General features: G+C 45.7%; 2 protein-coding genes across 7 annotated transcripts in view; one reads left to right on the top strand and one right to left on the bottom strand.

Annotated features, from left to right (window-relative positions):
• The first annotated feature begins 763 nt into the window (after positions 1 to 763).
• On the top strand, positions 764 to 5,222 carry LOC105182730 (methionine--tRNA ligase, mitochondrial). Of its 5 annotated transcripts, XM_011140381.3 has the most exons (8): positions 764 to 1,012; positions 1,115 to 1,291; positions 2,706 to 2,873; positions 2,958 to 3,232; positions 3,312 to 3,543; positions 3,629 to 3,864; positions 3,979 to 4,213; positions 4,642 to 5,222. In XM_011140381.3, the coding sequence occupies exons 2-8, from the start codon at positions 1,135 to 1,137 to the stop codon at positions 5,205 to 5,207; spliced, it is 1,869 nt and encodes a 622-aa protein (XP_011138683.1). In that variant the 5' UTR covers positions 764 to 1,012; positions 1,115 to 1,134; the 3' UTR covers positions 5,208 to 5,222. The 5 variants fall into 5 exon arrangements, with proteins under 5 accessions (XP_011138683.1, XP_011138682.1, XP_025163087.1 ...); XM_011140380.3 differs by having other exon boundaries at positions 764 to 1,291; XM_025307302.1 differs by lacking the exons at positions 3,629 to 3,864; positions 3,979 to 4,213; positions 4,642 to 5,222 and having other exon boundaries at positions 766 to 1,291; positions 2,958 to 3,159; positions 3,312 to 3,503.
• Positions 5,223 to 8,685: 3,463 nt separating this feature from the next.
• Positions 8,686 to 13,723, bottom strand: part of Dop1 (dopamine receptor, D1) — a 111,880-nt gene continuing 106,842 nt past the window's right edge. The window contains exons 1-6 of one of the 2 annotated variants that reach the window (XM_025307304.1): positions 12,246 to 12,578; positions 11,849 to 12,158; positions 11,015 to 11,156; positions 10,525 to 10,628; positions 9,393 to 9,675; positions 8,686 to 9,189 (exon numbers count right to left, since the gene is read on the bottom strand). In XM_025307304.1, the coding sequence (XP_025163089.1) occupies positions 8,905 to 9,189; positions 9,393 to 9,675; positions 10,525 to 10,628; positions 11,015 to 11,156; positions 11,849 to 12,158; positions 12,246 to 12,267 (1,146 nt within the window). In that variant the 5' untranslated portion in view covers positions 12,268 to 12,578 and the 3' untranslated portion in view covers positions 8,686 to 8,904. Of the gene's footprint in view, positions 9,190 to 9,392; positions 9,676 to 10,524; positions 10,629 to 11,014; positions 11,157 to 11,848; positions 12,159 to 12,245; positions 12,579 to 13,723 lie in introns of those variants that run through there. The other variant, XM_011140382.3, reaches the window with a different exon arrangement.

Here is a 13,723-nt window from a genome sequence, read left to right as displayed (position 1 = left end):
ATCCGATAATCCGTCTGTGCTGCTTCACGTTTCCGCGATCGCGTCGTACTCGATCGGGCTGGCTCGCCTCGTCTCGTCTCGTTCCTCGCGTTTCGTCCCGAGCTGCTTGAAGTCGCTCGCTTGAGACTGAGGTACTTCGCGGGCGTTTTAAACGCGTAGGCCGCCGAGCGGCGCCACGAGCGCGCCTCCGTGTCTGATGCATCGGCGAGAAATAACGGGAATTTTCCGAGTGTCGCAACCGCTATGATTTACTCGAGTATTTCAGAATTCGGCCCCGTCCCTGCTCGCAATTCTGCCGGCCTCGACGGTCGCGGACGGGTAAGTGCAAATTCTAGGTTCGCGCTGACACTTTCGGAGCTCCCGGGCAGCGCGTTATTCCATTGGCTGTTGTATTTAATATCTGATCGCCGACGAAACGCAGGTATACAATAATTGTTCGTCTAGACGAGAAGAGAGGATCGCTCCGCGACGAGCGCGGATCGTTCGCCCGAATGAAGCGAATTGACGCTCGCGATCGCGAATCCGGAACTCGAAGCGGTCGATGTGGGTCAAAGGTGCCATCGGACATTCTCCCTCCCTCTCTTTCTCCCCCTTCTCTCTCTCTCTCTCTCTCTCACGGATACGACGCTGATGTACCGGGACCTCGTGCCACTTATTCATATCTTTATAGTTCGACCATTGTTCGTGCGCGGCCAGCAGCCGCGCACTCGTTGGCTAACGAGCGTCTGTTGTGCCGAATGGATCGTAATGACGACGACTTGACACACTGTGACGAGCAGCGGAGAAACTTGCGCGTTTGTTCGCACTGGAGAGGTTTGAAACGCCAACAATGACATCTGGTTGCGCCGGCGGACTTTTCGCACGCGTTCAGCATGGCGCCGTCTGCTGTGTGTCGGCACGTCCTTTCCTGATGTGAAGTTGTCGGTTTGTCGATCGTTTGTGCTCTTGAGTGAGCGTTGAAAATTCACGTCTGTATGATAGCGCATTTTGAGAGGACCGAACATCTTTGAAGGTAGAAGAAAAATAAGCGAGATCTTTATGGCGAGTGTTCTACTACGGAACATAGCGAGTGTGAGGTTAGGCAGGTATCTGAGAAACACCCGGATAATCGTAGAATCGAACGAGAGACACATAATGACGAGCCGAACGAGGCTGGAAAAAGTCCTGGAGGAGTTGCAGAAGAATCCCTATTATGACAAGTACGCCGGGAAGATCGCGAAGCTGCAGCAAACGAGTCCGGAGGAATTTCTGCAGCGCGTCGAGCAGCAGAAGAAAGTTCTCGAAAAGAAAGGTATGCGCAATTTCTACGATGTAGTTGTCCTAGTGTAGTTGTTATTAGATGTTTGGTCAGTCAAAAAGTTCGCTTCGATTGGCTTCGACATCATATGTGATACTGACGACGATATCGATGATCGATGTGACTACCAGAATTTTAGTAAATGGTCATAGACATGTGGATTAATTAATGGTCCACTGAATACGATCAAACCAAATTTAATGGAAAAGTCAAGTTCAACTTTTCGATTGACCCAATAGATAGAGTGTCAACCTAAGTTTCTCTTATTCCCGAGACATCCACTATGCGATTCTTCCTCAAGTGTGAATCTATCAACAGTGAGAAATATTTGAACGTTATTGTTAAAGAAAAACGCGAGAGGGCTGCGAAGTTCTACCAAACTGAAGCGAAGCCAGTTTTGGAGCCCGGTACGCGAACGAAGGGAGCTCAGTTAAGTAACATAATGAAAGTTGATATGATAAGAGACAAGTCGACGGAGGAAATAATGGAAATATGGAAAGAATATCACAAACAGAAGGACTGTATTTGCGGCACGATGACGTCCGAGCAGTACGACAAAATGTTCGCGCGCGGCAAACAATACTCCACGTTCCTCTTGCCGTTACCGCGAGAGCACGGCTATGAATTTATCATGTGCCAATTTTACGGTTCGGAGGTGCACATGACGCCGCTTCTTTGGTACCAGACGCACAAGGAGAACGCGCTCGAATGTCTCACTATGATACACTACACCGAATTGAGAGACGACAAGGGCATCGTGCTCATGCGCGGCGAATTCGATACAAAATTACTCAGCGTGCAGGAAGCCCAATGCCTAGCCAATGAATTGCAATTGTATTATTGTACCGACAACGAGCATAGACTGCAGTTGCTCGATATGTTCACCCACAAGCCGAACGAGTTCAAGCACATGGACCTGATAGCTCAGCTGGAAACGATATCTTTGGAGCCGAGTGCCGTCGAGAACGAGAAATGAAAAGTGTCGCGATGCCTCTTTGTTGTTGTGTATAATATATTGTACAGCTATATGTATAGAACCAGCAAAATAAATATATAAATATTTGAGACACTAAGAGTCTGTATATCATTCTATGCGCATTCACAAAGCTCATAAAAACCTGGCTAATTAGCCCAGTCACCGCAGATTTCGCACATCGTGGAAACTTACCGCTCGATACTATCGTTTGTTGCTTCACGAGGAATGCTTTCATGTCTGCTAAGTCGCGCTTGCATGGAGCGTAATATTGAAGTACATCGACCGTACACGTTTAATTGAATTAGACTGGATCTGTCTTTAATTAAGGAAAGCTTCTCTTGCGTGACGCATATTTTATCTTCTACGTGATAATGAGAGGAAAGACTTCATCACTGCTGTGATGATAATCAATGTTGTTGATTTGAATTTCAGTTGAGCACGTAATGAGCTCACGGTACGAGCCCTCGAAATCCTCGATATTTCCGTTCCTGTTCAGAAACATACGGCGGTCGACGTGGGGTCAAACAGTCAGGAGGCAATACGTCCGAGATCTGTCTCAGAATAAGTGTATCACCACGCCTATCTTTTACGTGAACGCTGGTATGCTATATTTTTCTTGTTTCTCTTTCCAAACTATCTCATTGTTTGTCTGATGATATTCGGGAATTGTGTTTTGTGTGCCAGGACCTCACATCGGGCATTTGTACAGTGCGGTTTTGGCGGATGCCATAGCTCGATACCATGCCATGCTGGGCCACAGAACATTCCTGATCACTGGCACCGACGAGCACGGCAACAAGATCAAAGCCGCCGCAGCCGCAGCCGGTCTACCGAATCTCGAGTACTGCACGAAAGTCTCGCAGCAGTTCAGGGAATTGTGCGATAGGTTTGAAGTGGATTACTCGCGTTTTATTAGAACCACAGAAAAGCAACACTGTGATGCGGTGCATCACTTTTGGGTTCTTAGAAATTTACCACTGATTATTCCGATCGCTAACGTACGCTCGTTCGTTCACGTTGGGAATCGCGCATTTTCAGAAACGCTTAGAAGAAAGGGGACATATCTATCTGGGAAAGTACGCGGGATGGTATTGCGTATCGGACGAGGCGTTCCTGTCCGACGCGGAGTTGGTAGAACAGAAAGACTCAACCGGTGAGACGATAAAAGTCTCCGCGGAGTCAGGGAATACGGTAGAATGGACGGAGGAGGAGAATTACAAGTTCCGACTTAGCGCGCTTCAAGATGATCTCAAGTACTGGCTCAAAGATGGTATGAGAAAGCGTTGGGTTTCGATTTGACAGGATTCTCTTCTCTTTTGCACGGCTGCAGATTGTAAATATTGGATCTCTTGCAGAGAACACAGTTCGGCCAGCGTTATACCACAAAATCTTGTCCGAATGGGTGGAGGAAGGCACATGTTTGCGAGATTTGAGTATTTCTAGAACGAGAAACAAGGTGCCGTGGGCGATGCTATCGCCGTGCAACGAGTCGCACTCGATTTACGTGTGGATGGACGCCTTGGTGAATTATTTAACGGCTTTGGGATATCCAAATGAGTCGTTTAAGGAGTTTTGGCCGCCCGCTGTACAGGTATGGCTTATGATTTTTGACTATGATTAAGTATTATGTATAAACTAAAGTGTAAAATTACTTTATTAGATTATTCTGTAAACTCAATATAAAAGAAATATTGATCGCGTGCAGGTAATCGGAAAAGACATACTGAAGTTCCACGGCGTCTATTGGCCGGCATTCTTAATAGCGGCGGGTCTTGAGCCTCCGAAGACGCTGCTCTGTCACGCTCACTGGATTGTCGATCACCAGAAAATGTCGAAATCGAAAGGAAACGTGATATCGCCGTTTGAAGCGGCGAATGATTACTCGGAAGACGGGCTGCGATATTTCATTCTGAGAGAGGCAGTGCCGCAAAACGACACGAGTAAGGATTGTATTTTACTCGATTCTATACACAGAGAAAAATATTCTATTGCGATCTGTAGACTTTTTTTTAAGTTAATGATTATCTTCAATAGAAAATTTTCTTGATAATAATCTTGAAATACGTTCGCCACAAATTTTTGAAAAGCTCATCATCACATTCTCAAAAAAAGAGAATTTATTCTCTTTGCGAGAATATTATAAAACTTACACTTTATGTACGAAAAAATTTCGTACGCAAATTTCATCAGATTTTTATTTGAATTTAATATTCTTAATTGAAGTCACTAAGTCACTAGGATTCAGAATATGTTTTGAGTAAGTGTGACTCTTATGATGAACGATAGATGTGTATTTTTCTGTGTGTACGTTTTCTGTGTACACCGTGTCTCTCTCGAGAAACTATGTGCACGCTTTTACGCTTTCTAGATTACAGTTCAACAAAAATCACGAACGTATTGAACTCCGAATTGGCTGATACACTGGGCAATTTGGTAAGTCGTTGCGCGGGCAAAACGGTCAATCCGTCGAGAGAGTTTCCCGATCCGGCAAAATATTGGAACGTGCTACAGTCTGAAGTAGCGAATGAAACGCGGGAGGCCCTGCAGTCCCTCGGTGAAAAAACACGCAAGAGCTACGAAGAGTACAATTTGCACCACGTCGTGGACGCGGTCATGAGTGCACTCCATTCCGCGAATAAAATGGTGGCGCATCACGAGCCGTGGCATCTGAGAAAACGGGTCGACGACACGGATTCGATGAGGGAACTCAAAGCTGTGATATCGCTCGCTTTGGAAAGTAGCAGAATAGCTGCCCTGATATTGCAGCCGATCGTACCGAGACTGAGCAGCAGTCTGCTCGATTTCCTAAATATCTCGAAGGAAAATCGTACGTGGGCGGACACCGCGCCCGAGTACTTCAACGGTAACGGTACGAAGAAGAAATGCATTGAGCGTAATAATATAATATTATTTAAGAAGATCAGAAATCAATAAAAAATATACTCAGAGTCGTTGCTTATTGTGAATTTATCGATCGTAGGATCGATCGTTCACCTTCGACGGAACGTAAGGTAGAAAGAATCGGTAGAAAAAGTCACAAAGAGAGAAAGAGAGAGAAAGATCTAATACTCCTATATATCTCGAAGTCTTACTCTAATATATTTACAGAGAACGGTCATTCGAATATATCATTAGTATACATCAACATTGCGCACGAGTCGTGCCGGCGAGAGAATTCCACGTTTGACTTTTCATTCATTCTTTCGTCCGCTCGCCCGTTCGTTCCTTTGATCGATCGATCGATCGATCGATCGATCGTTCGTTCGTTCGTTCGTTCGTTCGTTTGTTCGTTCGTTCGTTCGTTCGTTCGTTCGTTCGTTCGTTCGTTCGTTCGTTCGTTCATTCGCTCGCTCGCTCGTTCGTTCATTCGTTCGATCGATCGTTCCTACATTTTACGTGATACGCATTATTTTTGCATTATATAACGCATTCGTGGTGCACGCAATAATTCACATTCCCTCTGCGCGCCGGATCCTAATGCGCTCTGTGTATCGTAGATATAGATGTATCAAGGAAGCTCGACGGATCGTCTGCGAGCGCCAAATTGGCCCGCGACTACTTCCTTCCACTTGGATATGTCGTGATGCAGAATTGAGTATTTAGATTCGACGGGTGGCTCGACGACGATAATTGATTATCTCGCGTCGATGTCCGAATGCGACCGCGAAGTCGAGATCTCGCCGGGGTCTCCCGAACGAATTACCGCCCGTTTGCGAGAGATTCCTTACGCGTGCATCTCTCTTGTGTGTCGCGCGCCCCGTCAAATAGAAAAATAATTGAATGGTTATTTACAAGATGGGAAATGAATTTTTTTTTCCGTAGCCGCGGCACGTAGCCGCGCTGACCTATTGCTATTAAAATTTTCTTTTTTTTTTTCCCTTTATCTTATGACGCTCTGTGACAACAGACGTTACTATTTAGAAACGTATCATCTCGAGTAACATCCAGCTTTAACATCGTAGATCGACTATCGACATTGCTCCATTAGTTACGATTGCTTGACGAGATTAATATTCTAAGCGCTACGTTCGGATTTTCTTCTTCTATTAATCGACAAATCCCACAAATCTACGCCTGTCGTCGTATCTCTTAGAGAAAGAGAGAAAGTGAAAAAGAGCGGGAGAGAAGTAGAGAGGAGAGTAGAAAAAAGAAACGGGAAGACGCTACAATTTTGGGTGGATTATGTCTTCTGGATATGCCTCGAAAGTTAGGTACCGGTGATTGTCTTTGACGGCGATCTCCTCGCGAATTGTTGCGCTCACATGGTCGAACACCCTTTCACGATAAAAAAAAGAAAGGGAAGAGGAGAGAGGAAAGAAGGGAAGAGAGACTCTCCGATCGCACGTGCGCGAAAACTTTGCACAAACTTGCGTTATCGCGTACCGACCGATTCGTTCTAAAAAAGCGTCGCGTTTCCCGTGATCATTTTAATATCGACTCGTCGCAACTACCTCAAACCGTGAGGATCGCGTGATCGCGGAGGCGGAGAGACGCGAAGTGCCGAATTCTCTTGTTTCTCTCCTTTTTATCTCTTGGTTTCCTTCGCGGAATACTCGACGTAGTGTTTTCGTTTATTGCTGCCGCACTGACGAGATATTGCTCCTCCAGAATTAGACGTCGTAAAGACACGCGAGAGCGACGTTTCTCTAAGAAAATTCTCGCGAACTGAGTGTCGATGACAGCTAACTAGAACACCGATTGATATTACGTTGTAGTTGCGACGTAACTACCGTGCGTCTTGCTTGGAGGAGAGATAACGCGCTCGAGTATTTTATTTCGGCGCGCGCACGCGTCTCAGTTACATACATATATATATATATATACACAAGTTACACACACGAGCGAGACAATGCGTCGTCGTAACTGCAGTTGCGAGTTCTCCTTCGAGGCGGCCCGGGGTGCGGCGTTTATGATCCTGCGTTGAATGCGAATGCTAAAGTTCTCCACGCCGCGGGAGAGAACTCGTACTGTTGTTCGTACAAGCGATGTCCTATGCAGATTTTATGTACTGCGAAGAAAGAGTAAGGGGAGGGGAGGAAGGAAGAGGCAATCGCATAATGCAAGTTCGTACATACGGAAAAATACACACTGCACCCTTCAAGTTAATATTGGCCGCGTCCAGCAGAAAAAGCTGCTTACTCAGCGCTTAGTGATTATCGTTTCTGATTTATTCATTCCCCTGGATTTGTTAAAGATCTAAAAGAATACTCCAATCATAGATAATAATCACTGAGCGCTTAGTAAGCAGCTTTTTCTGCTGAACGCGGCCATTGCTTGCCTGAGACATCTCATAAATCTGTCACAAGCTCGTTATAAACATCCAATTTATCCGAGAAATTTACTCAAAAGTTTAGTACTTCCGTTGAGAATATTAAATTGAAATATAAATATTAAATTATGAAGCAAATCTTCATATTTTGCTTCTCATATTTAGAGCATAAATTTGATAATATTCCTGAAAAGGGAATAAAAAAATTCGGTGCATGGTAATTAGTATGTTTTAAGATTAAGATATGAGGAAAATATTATTCGTTGAAAATAAAACATTAAAAGGAGGGAGGTGTTTTTCTCTGTATATGCAACCTGCCTTATTGGAAGTCGTGTGAAAAATGTTGCATCGCAACGGTTGAGATGTATCAAATAACAGAACAACATTCGTGAACTTGTCTCGTTGAGACACGAAGAACGGAGAAAACTGATGAAATTATCATAAAACTTCGTTGGATTCGAATGCAAACGTTTCGCGATCGATGTGCACCTCGCGACATAGGACATCGTGGAAGATTAATTGCACGCGATGAAAGTCCCTCCTGGTGTAGCAAAAGCGAGAGTTCGAATTCACACTCGTCATGTTATCTACACTAAGAAGAGGAAGACAAGTGAGATCAATGAGACCTTGCTTGGACAAACAGAATTCTTTCAAGCGAACGATTGAACAAACGACACGGTTGCTGCAATTGGTTATCGATTGATTCGGCAATAGCGACGCAATGCACCCAATTATGGCAATGCAACGTTGTCGGTCATACATTTCATTCATGTATTTATCATAAGAAGAACAGTGCATTGAGAAAAAATATCAGCGACAAGAAATATTTACTCGGTGAGTACTAATGACATATTTAATCGTATTAATATGCATACTAACATGTATCATTAATACTCACCGAGAGAGTAAATATTTTTTTGTTTCTTAGATATTTTTCTCTCACTGTGAAGCAGATACATTCTGTGATTCCCTCGCTGTCACAACAAATACATAAACGAAACGCACGGTTAACCTGGCCCGGTGTGATTCCAACGTGTGATTCTTCGCTGAATTAAATCGTGCGATTTGTCAACGGACCCGATATTTCTCCGAACGCGGGCAAGCTCATGTTCGGTCGGTCCAACCGCTTCCTTTTCTTAGCTCTTTTAGACCTCGCGTCGTGTGTCGCGGGTTCCGCGCGATCGAGATGAGCTCGAGAGAGGAACTTTTGCGGGCAGGTAGGCGAGTGAAACGCGGGCGCAACCGCGACGACCGAGCCAACGGCGGAGGCAAGAGCGGCGAGTGAGATCTGGAAAGAAATCGTTTATTCAAAATCGAGAGGGAGGACGCTCGTTGAACTTGTCTTTCTTTTTTTCTTCTTCTTTATATGGCGCTGACGATAGTGTCGCGATGCCTTTGAGCCATGACGCCGACCTGGCAGCTGTCCGCGCTCGACCTTGGACTGATGTTGCACTCGACCATGGAGCCGTTGCGTTTCTGCACCACCACCGAGCGGAACTCGCCGCATTCGCTGGTCGACGGCTGATTACCCCTCGCGCGCGCTCCTTTCGTGAGGATCCTCTTGAACGCCTCCCGGAACTCAGTGTTGAAGATGCTGTAGATTATCGGGTTGAAGGCCGAGTTACTGTAGCCGAGCCACGTGAGAACCTGTCCAGCAAGAAGAAGAGACGGCTCTCTCAGTCGTTCGCGAGGATTATCGCGAGAATTTTTGCGCATGCGAGATGGATCAGGTGGAATTCGTGGAGTTTCGCCTGACCGAGTGGTCTCTGAGCTATGAGCGATTATTTAATCCTCCTCCATAGGTTGCGTCAACAACATTACCTCGATGATCGTATCTCGATCGATCATACCTGGAACGCTCGGAGAGGTATGCAGGTTTTGCAGTAGGCTGCGACAATGTTGACGCAGAAGAAGGGTACCCAACATATCAGGAACACACCCATGATTACGCCGACAGTGATCGCGGCCTTGTGGTCGGACACGTGGTAAGGACTAGTCGGCTTCGTCTTCGTTTGCGGCTTCGGTGGCTTACAGCGACTGCTCTTGGAGCGAAAACTCTTGGCCATGGAGGTGTCCGGCAGCTTCGTCACCGCTCGGATACTCCTTACGTGTTTCTGCGCGTAGCAATAGAGCCTGGAAGAGAGAGAGAGAGAGAGAGAGAGAGAGAGAGAGAGAGAGAGAGAGAGAGAGAGAGAGAAAGAGAGAGAGAGAGAACACGAACGAAAGAAGAAACGTTTCTCGAGGAGATGAAAGACGACATGACTCTCTTCTCTCACGGGGAAAAGATCTTTATTGAATAACAAACCATATCGTATAATTAGGATATATTTACAAAATTGATAAATTATAAAAATTTACAAATTGCTGATTATTTAATTGGTAACTGACAGTTTGTTCGGATTGATTCGGATCTTTAACTTTGCAATATGAAAATTTATGTCACACTATAAAATAAAGTTTCTCATATTAGCCCTAAGTATTTTATATAATAATATAGGTATATTTTAGTTAGGCAAGCTGACGTGATACTTTCTTAACGCGCGAATGTTGATATCTTCGAGAAAAATTCCCCGGGTGTGCATTTTGTTTTCAACAAGCGTCGTCAGCGCGCGGAGCGATTCACGACGATGTTGCGGATCACGAAAACAGAAAACGCCCATCGCAGATTCGTTCAGCGTCTCTGAAGCGCGGTTATCTCAAGCAAACCGTTTCTGCGCTACGTTATCGCGCGCACAACTTTCTTTTTATCTTCCGTCGTGAATCTTGAGTATTTCTACCAAAGTCGGTAGGTCGGTTCTAAAGTTCGCTTCCGAGTGATGTTTCGCAGAGTAACGCGCGAGGTAACGTTGCCACGACTCGCGGAAATCACGGATGAACGATCGTGATATCGCGATATCGCGAGCGGAAGTAAAACGTCAAAAATTAATGGCCCTCGCTTGGCTGAACCGCGAGCGATGTGCGAGAGCGCGCGTGCGGTCTTACCTGCAATAAATCCCCAACATCACGATGCAGGGCACGTAGAAAGATATGCAAGAGGACACCACCGCGTAAGTGGGTGTAATGTCTAGGGCACACGTAGGGTGCTCCTGTAAGAGTAAAAGACGTGTTAACGCGCGACGCGAGGATTGCGCAAACTGCTGTGGACGTGAATGGCGCGGCGGGGTAAAATGAGAAATGTCATCTATTTTTAATCACCCCGCTATATTCAAAAGCGCAACCCACGACAATTCACACGTGCCCATTACAGGGCGCGTCGATGAATTTCATTTTCGCCGTTACGACGAGCCGTTTGATGTTCGCAATTGTGAACTGTTAAGCCGGTGCTTCGAACATCTCGAGCGAACGGAGGAAATTCTGCCCGGGAAAGAGCACACATCCGATACTCTTGAAGCTGATGGCTCACTCCGGAATATTAAGAACAGAGCCATCCGTTGGCAAATATTATATGAAACGATGGGAAAATTCGACGTACCTCTATTCCGTCATTATAGAGCGCCGGTTGATCTGCCCTGTGAAGATCTAGGCTGATCGGTACGAAGGATATGAGTCCTGCTAAAAGCCACACGACGGCGATACCGCCGATAGCGACTCTTCTAGTCACCCAACGGCCGTACCTGCACGTTGAAAAATACGTACTGCATGAAAGTAAATGTTACTTTTGGCAACATTTGGTACTTGGTAATAAGTTATACATCCGGAAACTTATCATACAAATTCATCGCAAGCATTAAATTTACTCAAAATTCATTTTAAATCCTAGTAAGTTCAGTATTTAGCAATCAAGAATATTAAATTACAATAAAAATTTGAAAGAATATTGAAAGAAAAATGTTAAGAATATAAATTCTTAAATAAACTTTTCTAAGATTTGTGATTATATTTTAAGAGACCATCTTTCTCTCTCTCTCTCTCTCTCTCTCTCTCTCCCCCTCTCTCTCTCTCTCTCTCCCTCTCTCTCTCTCTCTCTCTTGCTCTTTCACCAAGAAAATATCTTTTATTGGAGACACCTATTGCTTAAGAGGAGAAAAGTGAATTAAACAATCGGTTTTCTTAATGATATATTGGTATTATTCTCTGCATAAAATCACAAAGGACATTGAAGTCGAGAAGGAAAAGAATCGCTTCATCTGCGGGAGGATTGGAACCTCTGTCTGGAGCTGTCTCCGAAAGCTGCGGAAATGTGAATCGTCGAATGCAAACAGAAAACTTTCCTTTTTTATCTACAATTCGCCCGAATCCCCTCGTTAATTCTCGCGTGAAGCGAAGCCACGTTTAAGACCGATCGCGGCTGTCAGCCTCACCTCACCTGAGGGGATCCTTAATGTGAATGTAACGGTCGAGGGAGATGGCGCATAGATTGAGGATAGAGGCAGTGCTGCACATAACATCGAAGGCGATCCAGATGTCGCAGAACCACAAGCCGAAGACCCAATAGCCGAGGAGGTCGTTGACCCCGGCGAAGGTCATTACCAGCCCACCGACGAAGAGATCGGCGACGGCGAGCGAGGCCAGGAAGAGGTTGCCGATCCTCCGTAGCCCGCGGTCGGTGTAGATCGCCAAGCAGACCAGGACGTTGCCAGCGACCGAGAAGAATATCAGGATCACCAGGAGGAATCCTGCGGCACCGAGAGCAGAGAGGGCCCGTCTAGCGGTGAATCGCACGCTACTCAACCGTACTGCGTGTCGCCCCTCGAAGCACGTACCCGAAGAAATCCGCTCGCGCATGTCGCCCGGATGACACACGACGATGAACGACGCACGATTGATCCCGCGCGATTCGTCCGCGGCGAATCGACGAATCACTCATGTCGAGAGACGCGGTATCATCCGGCAATGTGTCTCTCCGAATGCGCTGTCTCGCTCGCATTCGTCACAGATATGTATTCCCTGAGGAATTTTAGAAATTACTGGACATTCCCCAAATTCCCGCGTGCACGGCGATATTCTCTCTGCCTGCGTACAGGGCAGCCTCGGCGACCTGGAGCTCCGTTTTCCGAAATTCAAAAACGACCGCTCTGTGATTTCTCATAAAGATTACTGCAATTTATGTAACGATATATTTCATATATATATTTTTTTACGGACGTTGTGAATAATACTGAAAGAAATGGATAAACATTGTTGCGCTGTGCGCAGTGTATATTTTCTTTCTTTTTTTTTTAAACCTAGCGTTTCAATCTTCGTAACTTCAGAGACAGGTCGCGTTAATCGTCGGTAGTTGTAACATTAATGAGACGTTCGTTAGAGCGCGAGACAAGTCTCCTCGTCAAGTCTCTTGATAGTCTTCGGCAAGAGTTCTATGTGGGTTGCACCCCTTGGGGAGAGTATCGAAGACGGTCGTGTAACTTTTCACGCTCAGCGTTATGCTGTATATTTCCTTTTTGATATTTCGTATATTTCCTTTTTGATTTCCTACTGCCTTCCTTTTTCGGTTGCACATCGTGAGCGCGACTGCTGGAAAGGCGAAGTCTAACTGAATGCGGAAGAGAGTGAAATGAGTCGATCAATGTGAGACCGATAAATAAATTCCAATTCACACGCATATCCCCTTTAAAGAAGATATTCAGTAGGGTATATAATTTGCTCGGCGAGCCTTCATTCTCTTGATAACGCGAGCGCGCTTCACACACAATCCGGTGAAATTCGCAAGTCGAACTCGAGGAAGGTTCTCGCTATCTGGCCGCATTTCAGAAAAATCTTCATATTCCGCAATCTTTTTACGCACGCGACAGGTCTCTCGTCGTCTCTTCTCTCATCCAACTTTATGGGACGTCTCTTTCTCCGCGAGAGAAAGTGAAGATCTCAAATGGAGAGATTTATGCAAATTTCGACACGCGCGAGATAGATCAATAATTAATAGTGACTTTTCGCTATCTCTTTCGGCCTCCTCCGTTTGTTCTAATCGCCAGACTTCTCAAAGATACCGCTCTCCGTTATAAATCTTAAATGAGACATTCTTCGCGGACGTGCGGACACACACACACACACACACACACATGCACACACAACTTCCGCAATCTCCATGTTTCTGGTAATTTTATATCGCGAGCCCGCCATCGAGGGCATTCGAAGTCGATACCCCTGCGCGAAAGAGTGCCGGAGGCCAAAAATGTCGAACGGAAACTGCCAGACCATGACAGCGGAGAGCGTCGGCGGGACAGGAATTATGACACTCGCCCTC

The sequence above is a fragment of the Harpegnathos saltator genome, unplaced genomic scaffold, assembly GCF_003227715.2.
Source record: "Harpegnathos saltator strain DR-91 unplaced genomic scaffold, Hsal_v8.6 scaffold844, whole genome shotgun sequence".
Taxonomy (NCBI): domain Eukaryota; kingdom Metazoa; phylum Arthropoda; class Insecta; order Hymenoptera; family Formicidae; genus Harpegnathos; species Harpegnathos saltator.
This window is presented reverse-complemented; position numbering and strand designations above follow the sequence as displayed.

Excerpts from the sequence above, each read along its gene's own strand:
- LOC105182730 (XM_011140380.3), top strand. The coding sequence starts at position 1,039 with ATGGCGAGTGTTCTACTACGGAACATAGCGAGTGTGAGGTTAGGCAGG. Across the intron at positions 1,292-2,705 it reads GAAAGTTCTCGAAAAGAAAG|TTGAGCACGTAATGAGCTCA; the intron begins GTATGCGCAATT and ends TTTGAATTTCAG. Across the intron at positions 3,865-3,978 it reads TTTGGCCGCCCGCTGTACAG|GTAATCGGAAAAGACATACT; the intron begins GTATGGCTTATG and ends GATCGCGTGCAG.